This window comes from Bos grunniens, chromosome 19, assembly GCF_055505025.1.
Source record: "Bos grunniens cultivar Pamir isolate PY7600 chromosome 19, Bosgru_T2T1.0, whole genome shotgun sequence".
Lineage (NCBI taxonomy): Eukaryota > Metazoa > Chordata > Mammalia > Artiodactyla > Bovidae > Bos > Bos grunniens.
Genome location: NC_141183.1, coordinates 44277722 through 44294895, shown reverse-complemented (window position 1 = coordinate 44294895; position 17174 = coordinate 44277722). Strand labels below are relative to the sequence as shown.

Sequence of the window (17174 nt, the reverse complement as noted above, 5' to 3'; positions counted from 1 at the left end):
TCTTCTCCCTCGGCACCAGTGGTGGTGAGAAGGCAGGAAGGAACATCTGTCAGGTGCCCCCTTGCCAACTGGAGAGATGTGGGCTCCCCGCTTGGGCTGCTAGAGAACCCCCTGCTCCTCTGTCTCTGCTGCGCCGGCCACAGAGGGGTGTACAGGGCTCTGGGAGTCCACCTCTGGCCTCTCTGCTGTGACCAGCTCCTGGGAAAGCATCTGAGGTGAAGGATCCCGGCTCTTGAATTAAGCCCCAGCCAGGCCAGTTGGGGACATGTCTGCCCACCCACCAGAAATCCAGGTTTGGTCGATGGACCACGCATGCTGGATGTGCTGGTTGAGGCAGTTACCACTGTGACCAGTCCGTGCTATGCTCCAGGACTAGACTCAATGCCAGAAGGAGACCCCAAGTGTGGGCTTGCCTCTCGGCCTTCCCTCAGGCTAGATCTTCATCCCAGTTACGTCCTGAGCTGCATGGATTCTTGTGGCACGTGGTCCACACGGAGTCTGTGAAGTCCCTGGCGTTTCCACAGCCCGCCTGACTGGCCATGGCCAGGGGGACAGCTCTCCATGTCAGCCGGCACCGTTTGCTAAGTATAGACCCCAGGCAGCCCCGTGGCTGCTGGTAAGTCCTGGGACACCATTTGATACCCAGCTGGGCCTGTGACACCAGTCGCTGCCAGCTGCGGAGGGGAGGGGCAGCGTGCTTGGGCGAGCCCGACCCCGCCTTCTGCTGCTGAGAACACAGCCAGCAGTTTCACGATCACAGACTGGGAGTCACCTCCCTGCTCCACTGGCCCTGCCCTCTAATTATTATCAGAAAGCATAACTTAATGTCACCTACGGGAGAAGTAAGTTGTGGCTCGAGGGGACAGGCAGAGAGGCAGGGAGCCAGTGTGCCCTGTCCCACAGCCCCGCTGCCCGCCTCCACGCTCACGTGCTGACCCGGGGCTGGGTGGAACCGGGGCATCTCCAACAATGGGTCAGACAACATGTCTTCCCTTCCTGGTTTCTAGTTCATATTTTTTTCTTCTCTTGAAGTGTTTATTTATTTATTTGGCTGCTCCGGGCCTTAGTTGCAGCACGTGGGATCTAGTTCCCTGACCAGGGATCAAACCTGGGCCCTCTGCATTAGGAGCACAGAGTCTTAGCCACTGGACCACCAGGAAGTCCCTCCCATATTTTCTTCTTTACACGGAAGCTGGGGTGGGATGGACATTAATTCCTGAAGCAGTGTGGATCCTCAGCCTGTCATCTCCAGAACTCCAGGGCCTGGACGCCTGGCTTGAGACAACTTGGCATCTTCACGTGCCTCCAGGCGGGTGAGAGACCCTCCCACAGTCTCAGGGCCTCTCAGACCTGAGAGCATTTCCGGGCGGCTTCGCCTGCTGGGTTGTCAGTGAGCCCGTGAGTTCACCTTCAGCAGGTGGTAACACTCATTCCCTAATTCGCTTTCGGTTTAGAGATTACGCCGGACAACTATACATGAATTACCCTGGTCTGAAATAGCCTCCTAACCCAGACTTGGCTGTGCTTGTGTCTGAGTAGGAGGATCACATCCACGTGTGAGGCTTGCTGGTGGGGGCATTGCCTGAGTCTTGATGGGAGGAGACGTCAGAGCCCCTCCCGGGGCCGGCACAGCCACTAGCCCAGCCTGACTGGCCAGAGGCGCAGCAGAGGCCAGGGGAAGCATTTTTTTGTATCCTGGCTCGCCTGGTTCCAGCGCACTTCCCTCATGGACTGTCCCTTCTCAATTGGATTAACTTTGGGTTCCTGGTGGCTCAGATAGTAAAGAATTTGCCTGCAACGTAGGAGACCGAGGCTCGATCCCTGGATCGGGAAGGTCCCCTGGAGAAGGGGATGGCAGCCCACTCCAGTATCCTTGCCTGGAGAATCCCACGGACAGAAAAGCCTGATGGACTGCAGTCTGTGGAGTCACAGAGACACAACTAAGTGACTAATATTACTTTCTGAATAAACTCATAGGAGTTGGAAGGCCAGGGCCCACTTGGCTTTCATGGTGGGGTCCCAGAGCCATGGCAGCACCTGGCTGAGAAGGCCTGGCTACCCGCTGATGTGTTGCCCAAGCCCCTTGCTGCTGGGCTTTCTGTGCTGTCATCTGGGGGCTCTGATGTGATTGGTCTGCACAGATTTGCATGAGTTGCCACCATATAAAAATCAGCTGTTTTAAAATAAAAATTCTGATTTCTTTATAAGATGATATGGAGCCCCTCTCATAGCCTCTCCTCACCCCCTGACACAGAGAGGGCGAGAGTGGGTTTCTGATAAGCATTGTCCTTGAGATTCTTGTCTAGTAAAGAGGCAAGAGAAGCGTTTCTAGTACTTCTGCGTGCGTGCTAAGTTGCTTCAGTCATGTCTGACTCTGTGTGACCTCATGGAATGTAGCCAGGCTCTTCTGTCCATGGGGTTCTCCAGACAAGAATACTGGAGTGTATTGCCATGTATTGTATGTACTGCCATGCCCTGCTCCAGGGAATCTTCCTGACCCAGGTTTCAAACCCATGTCTTTTGTGTCTCCTGCATTGGCAGCCAGGTTCTTTACCCCTAGCACCACCTGGAAAGCCCCTTCTAGTACTTTTATCTCCATCAAAAGATAGATCAAGGGGCAACATGCTCACATACCTCATTTTTTTTTCTGAAACCTCATCCTGAGGCTTGTGTGTTTGAGACCCTAACTCTACCAGATAACCTGCTAACTGGTGGATAGTGTCACTGACTGCAGCTTTTAGGCAGAACAGGGTGGTTCCCTCTCCCCACTTCAATGATCCAACTTTGCAGGGAGGAGGGATTAGAAAGCAGAAGAAACAGTCAGAAATCCTAGCGATGCTGGTGTGCTGAGCACTCCCATTTCACTGAAGACATACATAGCTCACTCCCCAGAAAGTGATGCTTGTCCTGGGAGATACTGGGCAGCTCCTGTACAAGCGGGACCCTGGGTTGGCTTTTCTATCCCAGGAAAGGGTTCCGTACCCTACCCCTCCTCAATTTGTCTAGCCAGCCCCTGGTTTGAACTGGAGCATGAAGAGAGCGCACAGGGGGAAGGGAAAGCAGACCCTGTTCCCTTATTCCCGTGGGATGAACTGATCCCTGCAGCCTCAGGAGATGGAGACAACCCTTCTAGCTCATTCAAAGCTATAAAGGAAAGCTTTTTCTTTTCATTCTTTTTTTTTTTTTTTAAAGACCATGAATTTGAACCTATTATTTCTCTTATTTAGGGGGTTCCTTCACTTGCCAATGACAAAGGACTTCCATTTACAATACAGGTTTTTGTTTTGTTTTGTTTTTTTCAGAAAGCAGGTAGAAATTAGTTCCTTTAATTTACTTTGAAAAAAAAAAATCATTTTCCCCTGGGTAACTGCTTTGCCCAAGTTCATGAGTGACAGTGAGGGATAACTGAAGGTGCTCTGGGACTCGACACACCTGGGTTTGGGTTGTGGCGCCTGCCGTTTATTAAGCTGCATAGCGTGAGGTCACTGAGCCTCAATAAAACAGGCTTAGCGGCATCTCCTTGCTGAATTGTTTTGAGTGGAGTCAGTACACAAAGCCCTGGACATCTTGTAAAGCGCTAGCAAATAGTTTGTAATAATAAATGTAGTTCTTATGCTGGAGAAACTGAAACTTAAAGTGGGTGGGGAGGAAACGTATATAAAAGAAAAAAAAAAATCCGCCTTTGCATTGTAGTCAGATTGGGGATCGGGTTCCTAGGCTTGTCTTTGTCGTCATCAATACCACCTCCACCCCCAAATCAAGCAGATACTGGAATCTCTACTTTCGAGAGAACTGCTGAGTCATCACAGCCTTGGGAAAACGCACACGTGTGGGTGAGAACAGAGGCCACCCCAGGGAGAGGGGGAGGGCTGTGTTGTGAAGGGCAACGTCCACTTGCTTTTGGTCTTCCCTGATGCCAAATGGCTTTTGAAGCCAATGAAGCCATTGCCAAATGGCTTCTCTCAGTGGAATGAGGGGCAAAGATGTCAAAACTGCATTTTGATGAAGGGCATTGTTGAAGAAGGAGACACATGGATTGAATAAAAGCTTCTGCCCAGGGACCATTATCTAAGCATCCTGCTCTCTGTGTTGTTCTTACCAAGGGTTTCCTGTGACGTTCTCATTTTATCATCTGGAAGGATTTCTCACCACCAAGGGTTTGTCCAAACCACTGATGAGCTTCTTGGTGCTCTGGGGGTATCTGTTTATTTCTAATTTTTGGAGTCATTCTAAAGAGCCATGAGATTTCTTTTCCACAACCCTGGAGATGGAAGAATATTCACACGAGACCAAAGATGGGGAGAGGGGACAAGGCCAGATACCAGAGGCCACATGCCGGGCTTCAGATGTGGCCCCAGCCCCCAGGCATCACAGAGTCCCCAGACCATTGCCCTAATGACTCATAGTTGTATCTTCATCAGGTTTTGTTTTGACACTTGAGTCTAAGATTTATAGCACCATGGATTGACTGACCGCAACATTGCTCGTGTTAAATTAGACACAGTTTGCTAATAAAAATCAGTGAAAATCAACTTAGATTCTCAAGAGCTGCAAGTTTATATGAATCATTTGATGTGGGTTGTCTGGCTTTCCCTGTTATAGAAAATCCGGAAACAACTTCTCCCCCCTCTGCTCCCCCGCCCCATCTCTCCACTGGTCCCATAACTCTTTGAGCTATCTCTATGCTGGTCCATATCGTATTGCACTGCAATAACTTCTTTTCGTCTTTTTTTTTTTTTGGCCACTCTTCGTGGCTTGTGGGGTCTTAGTTTTCCAACCAAAGATCAAACTCCGGGCTCAGCAGTGTAAGCAGAGTCCTAACCACTGGACTTCCAGGCAATTCCCAGTAATAACTTATTTTCATGTCAGTCACTCCACAAGCCACTTGAGGCCAGGGATATGTGCCATTGTTTTATGTGTCTGCTTCAGGCTGTGTATGACATGTGGCTCAGAGTACTCAGAGCTGGATGGGTTTCCCCTCTCCTTGATGAGAGGAAAGAGCACAAATTTTGGAGTCAGGCCTTGATTCAAACATTTGCTGTCTATAATGGTTTTATTATTTGTTTGTTTGTTTGGCTGCTCCGCATCTCAGTGTGGCACCTGGGGTCTTTCCTTGTGGTGTGTGGACTCTCTAGTTGTGGCATGCAGGCTTCGTTGGGGCATGTGGGATCTTAGTTCCCCAGCCAGGGATCGAACCCACGCCCCCCTGCATTGCAAGGAGGATTCTTAACTGCTGGAACACCAGGGAAGTCCCTGTGTTCGTTTTCTTTGCTGTGTAATAAATTACCACGAACTTAGCTGCTTACACCATCCCGCATGTGTTAGCTCACAGTCCTGCAGAAGGAAGACTTTATGGAAGAGTCCCCGAGGACTCAGCCAGCTTCCCTGCTTAGCATCTTGCCCGGGTGAAGTCAGGGTGTCATCCAGGTGGGCCTCTTACCCGGAAGCTTTGGGAAGAAATCACATCCAAGTATTTTTAGGTCATTCGTTGGCAGAATCCACTTCTTTGTAGCCTCACACCTGAGGTTCCCTTCTTGCTGGACAGCGGGGGGCCACTCTGTCCCCCGAGGCCATCTTGTTCCCTCTATGTGGCCCCCTCGATCTTCAGAGTTTGAATGAGTCTTTTATATGCTTCAAGCATCTCGCTTCTCTTCACTACCTTGAAACCTTGGAAGAGTCCAACTGAGAATCAGATAAGGCCCGGTAGTAAAGACCTACACAGATCTTTGTTGCTGATGTTGTTCGGTCACTCAGTCCTGCCTGACTCTTCGCGACCCTATGGACGGTAGCCCACCAGGCTCTTTGGTCCATGGAATTTCCCAGGCAAGAATACAGGAGTGGGTTGCATTTCCTTCTCCAAACACAGATCCTGGTGAGGGTTAATTCTTTGTAATCCTTTTCTTGGAAGCTAATTTTTTTTGAATCCTATCTGGTCTGATTCAGATATAGCAAAATTATAAAGAACCGTGTTTATCTGAAGTACTTGTCATTCTCCAAAGTTGTCATGATTCATCATTTTCCTGTCCAGAGGAATAAATAAAGAGACCAGAGGGGCAACATGCTCTCATCAGAACGTTTCTGGTTTTTTCCTTCTCTTCTCCCCAGCCCCCATCCCCAAGTTCTGGCGTCTCGGCTTCAGCTGCTGTCTCTGGGATGCTGGAGGTGGGGGCCGGAGTTGGCTGCTGGTGTCCTCAGACAAGTGGTGGCTGCGGGTCGGAGGCCGGCCCCAGCAGCTGGCCCCTGCCACTCAGCGGGAGGCTGGGCCTGGCTGCGAGGAGGATGACTGCTCACCCAGTTCTCTGCCTGTCTTGTGCCTCTCTAGGAGATCCTCCGCGAGCTCACGCTAGATGCCCTGCTGGACATGAACGAGGCCAAGGTGAAGGAGACGCTCCGGCGCTGCGGGGCCAGCGCCGAGGAGTGTGGCCGCCTGCAGTACGCCCTCACCTGCCTGCGGAAGGTGACAGGCCTGGGTAGGTTGGGCCAGTCCCGTCGGCCGCCTTGCCCTCCCCCTCTGCCTGGACGATGCATTTCTCTCCCAGGCCTGGCCTGGTTCCTGGGGCACCAGGGCTTTTGCTGGGGTGGATGAGGGGCTGGGTGGGGCCAGTGTGACCAGGGTCTCTGGGCCGGCTTGGAATGGCTGGAGTCCACGCTCAGAAAGTACGTGATGGACCCCACTCGAACCAGAGGCTCTCCCTGAGACAGAAGGCTCCCAGCTCCCACTGGTCTGGCCAGTGTAAAGCTTTAGCCATTGTTACCAACCCCAGGCTGGTCTGCTGGGCGGGGCTGCATGACTTCCCCTCTGTGGAACACCTCTGTAGGTAGGGCTCTGTGACCCTTCCCTAGCTTCCTTCTCACCAGCCCCCGTCCCTGCCCAGTCCTCTCCCCACCCTCCCCCTGCCTCTCCATCCCCATCTGGGCTGTGTGCTCAGAAGGCATGCGCTGGTGTGGGCTCAGCCTGAGCCAAGCATGCGGAGAGAAACTGTACACGTTTCAGCTGTGAGTATGGACATGGTTGCCCCAGGCGAAGTGTGTAATCCTGGCATGATGAATAGTGTTCCTCAGGAACTTATTTGCAGGCTTTCTCAATCTTTCCCTGGAAATAGCTTCAAATGCCCAGACTTAGTGCTCCCATGACCACACAGATAAGCCTTTAAAATGAACCTAATGAATGGAATTAGCTCCATTTTTTAATTAGCTGAGCTTCTTGTCTTATCTCCAGCTGCCTGAAGCTTAAGAAAGGCTCTGAGGTTTATATTCAGCTTGATATTTTTTTTTCCCCCAGAGAAGATGGTGCTTAATTTCTTCCCTGGCCCCATTGTATCAAGTCTTCCTCTGAACACAGAGTCCAGAGTTTTACTTGATTTGGAAAACCTCAACACATCAGGCCTCTGGCAAGTGCCAGGAAGTAAACAGGACAGGGACATAGTTAGCATTCTTATCTCTGCATTTTACGGAGAAGGAGACTGAGCCCAGAGAGGGGAAGGGGCTTACCCAAGGACACACAGCAGTGCGTGGCAGAACTGTGACTCGAGCCTCAGCCCTTGCTGCCCAAGTACATTTCACTGTCTTTTTCTTTATATTAAGAGAAAAGATATTTCTGATGTGCTAAGTAAACCCCTGGAGGTAAATTAGCGGCATGACTAATTTAGCCATGTCAGTCTCCTTCAGACAACCATCAAACAAAAGTACTTGCCTCCCAAGCTGAGAATCTGGGGCACCTTGTCAGTCCGCCCTCTTTATGCCTGTGTTGTAAGGAGTTGAGGAGGCTCTGGCCACTGGGTGGTGGTGACCTCTGTGTGTTAAGGCTGCTATCTGTCCATCCTGAATGCCAGGATCAGAAGATCACTAATATATGAAGCGCTTGCTATATGTTCCCTTTGTAGCTGAAGCACCAGAGGCTCTGGATGAGTTGTCTGGGATCCCACACCCGAGCTGGACTTTGCTCTCAGGTTTCTTCCTTAGAAGATGCTTTCCCCATAGTGCCCCAGAGCAGGCCTTGGGCAGAGGGTCCTTCCCAGGTGCTCTTTCTCATTCCATCTTAGTTTGTGGTGCCCTACATCTCCAAGAGGGACCTGCCACACCCAAGTCCAGGGTGCAGGCAGGTGGATGGGCCTGCCCAGCAGTGGCCACACTTCAAGTGTACCTGCTGGGTGGTACCTGTGATCGCCCTGTCCCTCAGGTCCTGCATTCAGTCTTCATGGCTCCTGGCAGGCTAGTTACTCAACCTCAGTGTGCCTTAGTTTCCTTATGTGTAAAATGGACATACTAACAAGACTTCCTCTCATGGAATTGTTGGAGGATTACATGAGTTAAATTCATCTACTTAGTCTAGAGCCTGGCACATATTAGTATCTATTTTTCAGTATTAGGCCTTTGGGGTGATGGCAAATGTTCACATCTCTGGTCTTAAGAAAGGTGATAAAGGATGTTTCTTTATGCCTGTCGCTAGTGAACAGGGTAGGCTCATGTGTGCTGAACCTCCCCATCCTTCATCCATAGCAGACATCACTGGTCAGTCCCTGAGCTCTTCCTGCTTAGTGACTCCAGAGTCATTGTCAAGCAGCCACTGCCAATTGACTAGTGTCCATGTGCAAAACCAGAGCCATATCCCTGAGCTGGCTAAAGCAATGGTGATTAAATAGACAATTTGAAGAACTGGGGGCTTGTTCCTTTGGTGGCAGACTTGCGCATAGATCCATGGAACTCATTCTTTTATCCCCTCAACAAGAGCAGTATTTAAGTTCAAGTGTAGGTCTTGGCCATGGCTTCCCAGGTGGCTCAGTGGTAAAGAATCTGCCTGCCTAAGCAAGAGAGCTGAGTTCAAGCCCTGGGTCAGGAAGTTCTCCTGGAGGAGGAAATGGCAATCCACTCCATTATTCTTGCCTGGAAAATCCCAAAGACAGAGGAGCCTGGCGGGCTACAGTCCACAGGGTTGCAAAGAGTTGGGCGCAACTGAACACGCATGCATGTGTAGGTCTTGGCCACAGTTCTAAAGGAGCAAGGAATACACAGACTAACTCATCCAAGTTGATTCATGAATAGGAAGTCACCATGCAGTGAGGTAGAAGGAAGGGCATTTGAGGAGAGGATGGAATAGACAAACTCTAAGAATCGAGAAGGTTAATATCACTCCACCATCCCTCATAGATGGCTCTGTGGGCTGGGCTTTATCATCTTTGATGATAGAGAGCTCATTCCCTCCCAAGGCTATGTCGTTACAGGTTATTCAGAATTGGTAGCTTTGAGGGAGGAGGTCCGGGGCTGTGGTTGAGATCAAGGGCTCAGTTCCCATCCCACTGCTTACTTTGCTGTGTGAACTTGACAGTATACATAGGCTCTCTGAATCTCATCAACCTCGCCATGCTGGGTGGATTGAGGGACGCAAAGTAGAAGAATTACAGGGTGGAAGTTCATTTTGTCTTGAGTCAAAGTCTCCCCTCCTGTGCTTTCCACTCATTGATAAATACGAGGAGGGAGGTGTCCTCTTCCCATGACAGGGTCTCTGTAGACTGGCGTCCTTTCTCCGTGCCTCCACCCCTTCAGTATCTCCCCGTCTCCTGTAAGGTCAAGCCTCAAGCCCTTGGCAAGACATCTAAGGCCCCTCTGGAGCTGGTCCCCAGTGAACTGACCCTCCAGCTTCATCTCTCACCTCTCCCTGGCTTGTCCTGACTTCTCAAGGCATGTGGGACTCTGTGTAGCTGCCGCAAGATGCCCTGTGCTCCCTACACGTGCTGTTCCCTTACCAGGGAGAGGGAACAGTTTTCCAGTTCTCCCTTAGCTGGCCCAGCCCAGGTGCCACGTCCTCTAGAAAGCCCCCTGACCCTCAAGCTATTTAGGGGCCTCCTCCTCTGTATCCCCTCAGTCTCCATTCATCTCTGTGTCAGCACACAGCACACCAAACTGAGTGTCCCTCACTCTCACTGGACTCGTTGTGCACCGCAGACGTGCCTTTTTATGCCCTAACATCCGCATACCAGTGAGTGCTCGCATGAATGGACAGACGTGTCATTGATTTGGAGCCCTCAGAGCCCCAAAGCCTTGGGAGCCTCAGACAGAGGGTCACCGTGGGAGCAGCCCAAAGTCACTCAGAGGCTTCTCTCAAAAGGAAGTGGCTGCTGGGTCTCTCTTCTAGCAAATTCCCAGGGCAGTTTGCTTTCAAAAGGTCCGTGCAGCCCCTTTTCCTGACGATTGAATTTTCTCAGAAGAGAGTTATCCCTTTACAGCCTAACTCTTTGAAAAAAAAAATATGCATCTTTACTTTTTATTTGTTTACTTTTGGCCACGCCGAGTGGCATATGGGATCTTAGTTCCCGGACCAGGGATCAAAGCCATACCCCCTGCATTAGAAGCATGGAGTTCTAACCTCTGGACCACCAGGGAGGTCCCTACACAGCCTAACTCGTAGAGATCACTCACCACTTCCCTCTTGGAGATCACTCACTTTGGGGGTGGGTTTCCACACAGCTGCCAGCGGGAGCCCTGCCCTGTCCCTCTCTGGGTCTCATTTTCTTCTCTATATGTCGAGGATAGTAGTATCTGCACTGGTGTCCTGACAGTCAGCCAGATAGCGTGCGTGCTCGAGTGGCCTTTATAAAATAGGTGACGGCTGGCAGCTGGAGCCTCCGCTGAGGGACTGTGCTTCTTGGGTGGGCCCTGGCCCCTCACCTGTGACTCCCTTGACTCTTGGGCCCACAGGCGGGGAGCACAAAGAGGACTCAGGCTGGAGTTCATCTGATGCCCGGCGGGAAAGTGGCTCCGGGCCTCCCGCAGACACCATCTCGCCAGCCAGCCTGCCCTGGCCTCCGGGGAGCTCCCAGCTGGGCAGACTGGGCAGCAGTGCCCAGGGCCCACGCTCCGTCTCCGTGTCCGCTCTGCCCGCCTCGGACTCCCCAAACCCCGGCCCTGGTGAGGGCCTGTCGGACCCCTTTATCTCCCTGCACGCCAGTGGCCGGTTGACCCCCCGCGCCCTGCCCAGCTTCATCACCCCGCCGACCACGCCCCAGCTCCGACGGCACACCAAGCTGAAGCCGCCCAGGACGCCGCCCCCGCCCAGCCGCAAGGTCTTCCAACTGCTGCCCAGCTTCCCCACGCTCACCCGCAGCAAGTCCCACGAGTCTCAGCTGGGGAACCGCATTGACGAGGTCTCCCCGATGAGGTAAGTGTCCTTGCCAGGCAGGTGCCGAATTTGCTACCTACTGGGAGTTCTGACTACAGTTTTCTCGCTGTAAAGGTAATATAGGCTCGATTTCTAAAGGACAAAATTGGCCAACATAGAAACCACAGCGTAAAAAGTGAAAGATGCCCCCATCTCTCAGTCCACTACCCAGACTACCTGAACTGTTCGGGCTGAATTCTATTAGATTTCTTTTTTTCGTACACACACACGGACACGTCAGAATAGACTGGGTTATGATGCAATAACAAATACCCCCAGGTCTCTGGGTCTTCAAATAACCAAAGATTTATTTCTTGCTCATGCTTCCTGTCCATCACAGGTCAGCCTCATTCCAGATTCCAGGCCAGAACATTGTCTAGAACATCCCACTGTGGCAGAGAAAAAAAATAACACTTTAGATAATACAGCTGAGCAATAATACCTTAACAGTTTGGGCTGAATTCTATTAGATATCTTTTTACACACACACACACACAGACTCGAAGTGATACTATGTATCAGTCAGAATAGACTGGAATATGCTGCAATAACAAATACCCCCCAGGTCTCTGGGTCTTCAAATAACCAGAGATTTATTTCTTGCTCATGCTACCTGTCCATCACAGGTCAGCCTCATTCCAGATTCAAGGCCAGAACATTGTCTAGAACATCCCACTGTGACAGAGGAAAAAAAAAAAAAACTTGACATGTTACAACTGAGCAATTAAATGCTCTTTCCCAAAAGTTCTACACACCATTTATGGCCCTACCCAAACAAAAGAACCAAAAAATGTCATCCTCCTATATGCCCAGAAGGGGGAACTAGAATATCTTGCTGAAACTGCTAATAATTATCAAATACTATGTACTCTATGCTATAACCTATTTTTTCAACTTACTTTTATTTCTGAGAACTAAATATCAGTTCATCTTGAACTACCTTACTCTCGTATTTATTTATAAAAAAATTATCTATGTGTTTTATTTTATGGCCACAACATGTGGGATCTTAGTTCCCTGAGCAGGGATTGGACCCTTACCCCTTGCATTGAAAGTGCAGAGTGTTAACCACTGGGCCACTAGGGAAGTCCCTTGATCTATGTATTTTAAATAGTTAGTGACAGTCACGTGGTCCAGGATTGCTCACATAGAACTTTGTAGAGGTTAAAGTTGTCCCCTACCATTTTTCCTTTTCCTTTCAGGAACCAACCAGGTTATCAGTTTTGTATATATCTATAATTATTCAAGCTATTTCATCTTTTAAACTTTTTAAAGCCTCTTTCCAGTGTATAGTTTAATTTCTCCCCTCTTGATGGATATTTAGGTCTTTGTCCTACTCTATTATAAAATTCACCCTCGTCTATATACCCTTGTGGAAGGGAAGGGATAGGATAGTTTCCTTGGGTGCCTCTTACCTTCTTGTGCTTCTGAGGGTTGGGAACCCAGCCTCTCTCCTGACATGGTTGTTTTGGGTCTCAAGTGGGCTTGTTCCCCCACCCCAGGGCAGACTCTCTTGGGTCCCTTGTGGGATAGACCTTGGACAACTTTGATGATTCTGAGTGTATGTCACCCAAGGAAAGAAATCTAGCTGTGACCTACCTACCACTCCCGATCAGACTGTCCTGCTGGGGCCTGGGGCTTCCCTCCTCCCTGACCCCCAAAAGGGGATGAGCCTTCCATCCCCCACCCCCCCCCGGATCTTCTTCTCTCTGAAGCGCAGTGATAACAGCCATGTGGACACATGGACATGGGTCATTCAGAGGGCATCTCAGTGGGCAAAGCCCAGTGCCTCTCTTCCTCATTTTTTTTTTTTTTTCCTGAAAAGAGTCAGGGGGGCTCTGGGTGGAGAACAGAGACTCAGGCAGATGACACCACTTCCTTGGATCCCGCTGCTGGTGAGCTGGGCCTTGCGCCCTGGGATTCTGAGTCAGAATCCCACAAAGACCAAAGCTGACACCGACATGAGTACTCAGGCCACCCTGCTGCCCTCGATGAGCCCTGAGGCTGGACTGAGCGCCCTGGGCTCCCAGCTGTCTTCGTCCCTGGGACAGCGGCACCCCCAGGAGATGTTGCTCAGGCCCTGCTTGGGGGCTGCCCCTCTGCTCTTACAACTGTCCTCCTTGCCTTCTGCCCCAGCCACTTCTTCTCTGGCTCCCTGAGCCGCCCTCCTGCTTGGTCCGAGCACCCCTCCTCCCAGGGATTTGGGCAGGGCTCCTCCACCTACTGGCATATGATCTTGGGAGACTGTGAGCCTGTTTCCTCAGCTGTGAAAAAGAATGAACTCTAATTACAATGCAGGTAGCTGGCAAGGGCTAGGAAATCTAATGTATTAAAGCACAGTGTATGGCTCCATTGTCCAGTGAGGAGTTGGGAGGGGGCCACCTCTAGCCCTTGTCGTTGAGGAAATTCTCCAGTCACTCAGCCAGCCCGGCCCCACGCAGGGGCTCAAAGTCCTCATCCAAGCACTGTATCTGCTCCTGCCCAAGGACTGATGTTCCTGGGGACACCAGGCCAGCACGGTGACATAATCCCGCTTTCTCTCTTTTTTGTCTCCTCCAGGTTTGGTAAGAGTGATTCATTTTCATCCCCTCTGCCACCCGGGAGTCCTGTTTCTGTCGCTGTCCCCATCGGGGGTGGATTTCTTCGACCCTCTCTTAGTCCTCTGGCCTTTCTGTGGTCCAGAAGCAGAGATGCTGGGCTCCGCCTCAGGAAGTAGCTCTTAGGACAGGGAACCTTCAGATGATAAGGTGGTTCAGCCCAGCCCACAGCTGCCCTGAGAAGCAGGCACTGTGAGAATGTCACCGTCTGTGGGCAGCTCTGTGGTGGGCCCCACTTGCACCTTGCCACCCCCGCAGGTGACCTCTGGCAGGAGTTTACCTGCTGGGCTGCCGTGGTGATGCCGTGCTCCTGGGAGAGAGGTTCCTTATGTCCAGTGTAGATGGACGGTAGCCATCTGCAAAGTCCAGCTGACGTCTTGGGACCCTCCACCCTGTTCAGGAGAGGGACATCCCTGGAGGCAGGAATGTGGTCCGCTCTGAATGAGGCCTGAGAGATCAGCGGGTGTGGATGTCCCCTTGGAGGGGGATGGTAAGGATGCCCAGGCAAGCTCAGAGTCCCTTTTCCACCACTGGGTTGAGAGTTGATTCTCGTACGTGGCTGTGCTGCAGGGCCTCTCTCTCCAGAGTCAAAGCAGAGGGAAACAGCCTCTGGGGTCTGCTTTAATAATTGTATCTGTGGAGATGCAGAGGCATCTGGTTTTTGCCTGAGCAAAGTAGCAGCTTGTTTTTGTACTATCCTATACTGGCTAGAATGAAGAGGCTGTCAGCAGGGTCTGAGAGATGTGGAATGGGGTAACAGTGACTTTGCCAAAATGGATCTGAATGCAGGACCACCAGGGAGGTATAGGACAAGGAAGGAGGGAGACTGCCCTTCCCTGTCCCCAGGGCACAGGTGGAAAACTCCCAAGACCCCTCACAGAGCCTTGGAGGAGAATCCAGCATCTGCATCCCTAGGACATCCATCTTCCTGGTTGCTATAGTGATGCAGGGACCACAACAGTGAGGCTGCTTCCCCAGTTTGCCGGGAAGGTGGGACGAGGCCTTCAGGACCAGTGTTTTACTTCCATCAGGGATAGCATCATCTCATATCCTTCCTATCCCAGGCCTGTGGCAGACATTAGTAATCAGTTGTAGGGTGTCTTCAGGATCAGAGACAGCTTCATCTCACCTCTGTCCTATCCCAGACCTATGGCAGACATTACTAATTAATTGTAGGTTGTCTTCAGGATCAGGGACCACCTCATCTCACCTCTGTCCTAGCCTAGGCCTGTGGCGGACATTACTAATCAACCACAGATTGTCTTCAGAGATAGATGGTTAAAATTTCATTTTCCCACTGTCTGTTTCTCCTAGTCGGGTAGCCTAAGCCCTTTTAGATCCATACGCTTTCATGGCCTTGGCTACTGACTGGGGTGGGGTGCCCCACCCGGGCCCACCCCACCCCCAGACAAAGGAGTTGGGAGGAGTCAGCCCCATGGCAGATGCGCTGGACAGATTGTGAGTTCAGTCATCAGCAGGTGGCGGAGGTCCCCATCAAACTCCCCTTGTTGTAGGAGGAAAGTCAATACCTCCATCATGCCCTTCTCTTGTGGTTGGGTATCTGGTACACAGCTTTAAGTGAACCACCACTTATTGAGCACCAGCTGTGTGCCAGGCCAGCATGGGGTGGAGATGGCCACAGATCTCTAGAGTACTGTGTTCCCGACCTTTCTGAGTCACAGATCTCTTTGATAATTGGATAAAAATCTAGACCTTCTTGCTAAGGAAAATCATCAACCATCTCCAGCCTTTTTGGCACAAGGACTGGTTTCCTGGAAGACAGTTTTCCCATGGACGGTGGTGGCATGGGTTTGGGCAGGGGAATGGTTCAGGCAGTGATAATGCAAACAATGGGGAGTGGCAGATGAAGCTTTGCTGTCTCATCTGTCACTCGCCTTCTGCTGTGTGGCCCGGCTCCTAACAGGCCACAGACCAGTACCAGTCCACAGCCCAGGGATTGGGGACCCCTGCCCTACATCATCTGCTTACCAGTCCAGAGGAGTCCCAGACCCCCTGCAGCACATCCATGGGCTCCTTTGAGAAACCCTGCTCTAGGAGGAGATAGGCAGTATTGAGTATGGGCAGAAGGTGGGGTGGGGAGGAATGGGGGTCTCTCTGGTGAAGGAGGGGAGAGGGAGTTAGACATATGGGCTGCCAGTGGATGACAGATTGCTTCCAGCTGCTCCTCTACTGCCCAACCTATTATACCACCAACCCCAGGGATGCCCATTCATATAAGGAAGCCAGGGCTGGAGAGAGAGGCCAGGGTGCCCTCTTGGAAAGCATGCAAAGCTCAAGGCCTGAGACTTCCCCTGAGGCTCAGACTGAGTGCCTGGCTGGGTCTGGGTCACATGGGAACGGGTGAAGCTTCACCTCATCTTCTCTCTACCTGCTGGGATCCGGCAGTGGTGGCTCTCAGAGCAAAATACCCAAAGTGCTTCTGCCTGGAGAGCTGGGTGTGCTGCATGGCCACCAGCCTCACCTCCTCCTCCAAGGGTCAGGCACCTTCTACCAGCGTAACAAGAATTGGTGACCTGTGGCTGCCTCCACGAGGATGTGCAGGAGGTGGGGGGAGTTGAGCCGCTGTCCTCACCTTGGCTTTGCCTTCTGCCTCACAAGCCTGTCTTCCCCCAAAGCTAGAAATCTCCCAGGGGCTATTTCTGAACTGTCTGCAGAGGCTAGGTGGTAGCATCTGTTGGGGGATGGGGGTAACCGCACTGGCCCCGCTTTGGTCTCGCCTGGCCATCCCTGTGTTGATTAGAGGCAGGCTCAGGAAAATGGCCCTCTGCCATGTAGTTGGTTTTGCCCCGCCCACCCCCCAACCATGTGGTTGGTCTCCACCCCACCCCCCAGCCTGTGATCTCTGAGACAGCAGGTCCCAGGTACACTCCGTCCAGGTAGGAAGGACCCCTCAGCCTGCCGACCTGGCCTCTCTCCCTGCAGATCTCCCTCACGGATCCCCGCAGATGGTACGAAGGGACATCGGGCTCTCTGTGACACACAGGTAGGCCTGGCCGGGCTGGGGTGGGGAGGAGGCACAGAGCTGGGCTGGGACCTGTGTAGGCTGAGCCCCGCTGGGGGGTCACTCTGCATCGCTGGAGCTCTGTCCTGACCCTGTCTCTCAGGGCTCTTTGTGTGTCTGTCAGTCCATTCTGTGGTCTGTCTGTCCATTCCTCTGTGGACATGGCACCCGCCTGGAGCCCTTGCCTGTCACCAGCAGCCCTTTTGGACTTGCTGGCCCTCCCCTGCCCCTCCTCAAGTCTCCTCCCTCTGCTGAGGGAAAACACAGGTCCCAGGAGAAACGGAGCTGAGAGCATCGCCCTGGGTCCAGCATGACATCACTTCCATGGACATAACTGGCCACACATCAGAGCCCCTGAAGCTTGATGAAACACCAGGTTCCATCTGTAAGGTGCTTGGCT

The 17174-nt window shown here is 51.9% G+C and overlaps 1 protein-coding gene and 2 non-coding genes across 10 annotated transcripts in view; 2 read left to right on the top strand and 1 right to left on the bottom strand.

Moving 5' to 3' along the window:
* The window catches only part of KSR1 (kinase suppressor of ras 1), a 161480-nt gene that overhangs the window by 110129 nt on the left and 34177 nt on the right, over nucleotides 1–17174 (top strand). For 2 of the 8 annotated variants that reach the window (XM_086355605.1, XM_086355604.1), the window contains exons 3-6: nucleotides 6323–6470; nucleotides 10696–11155; nucleotides 13715–13719; nucleotides 16696–16756. In XM_086355605.1, coding sequence (XP_086211731.1) covers nucleotides 6323–6470; nucleotides 10696–11155; nucleotides 13715–13719; nucleotides 16696–16756 — 674 coding nt within the window. Of the gene's footprint in view, nucleotides 1–6322; nucleotides 6471–10695; nucleotides 11156–13714; nucleotides 13720–14051; nucleotides 14243–16695; nucleotides 16757–17174 lie in introns of those variants that run through there. The other 6 variants (XM_086355598.1, XM_086355601.1, XM_086355599.1 and 3 more) reach the window with 4 other exon arrangements.
* TRNAR-CCU (transfer RNA arginine (anticodon CCU)) lies at nucleotides 1088–1160 on the bottom strand. The gene has a single exon. It is a non-coding gene; the product is annotated as a tRNA-Arg (tRNA).
* Nucleotides 7551–7674, top strand: LOC147352484 (small nucleolar RNA SNORA19). Its single transcript, XR_015148490.1, has one exon. It is a non-coding gene; the product is annotated as a small nucleolar RNA SNORA19 (small nucleolar RNA).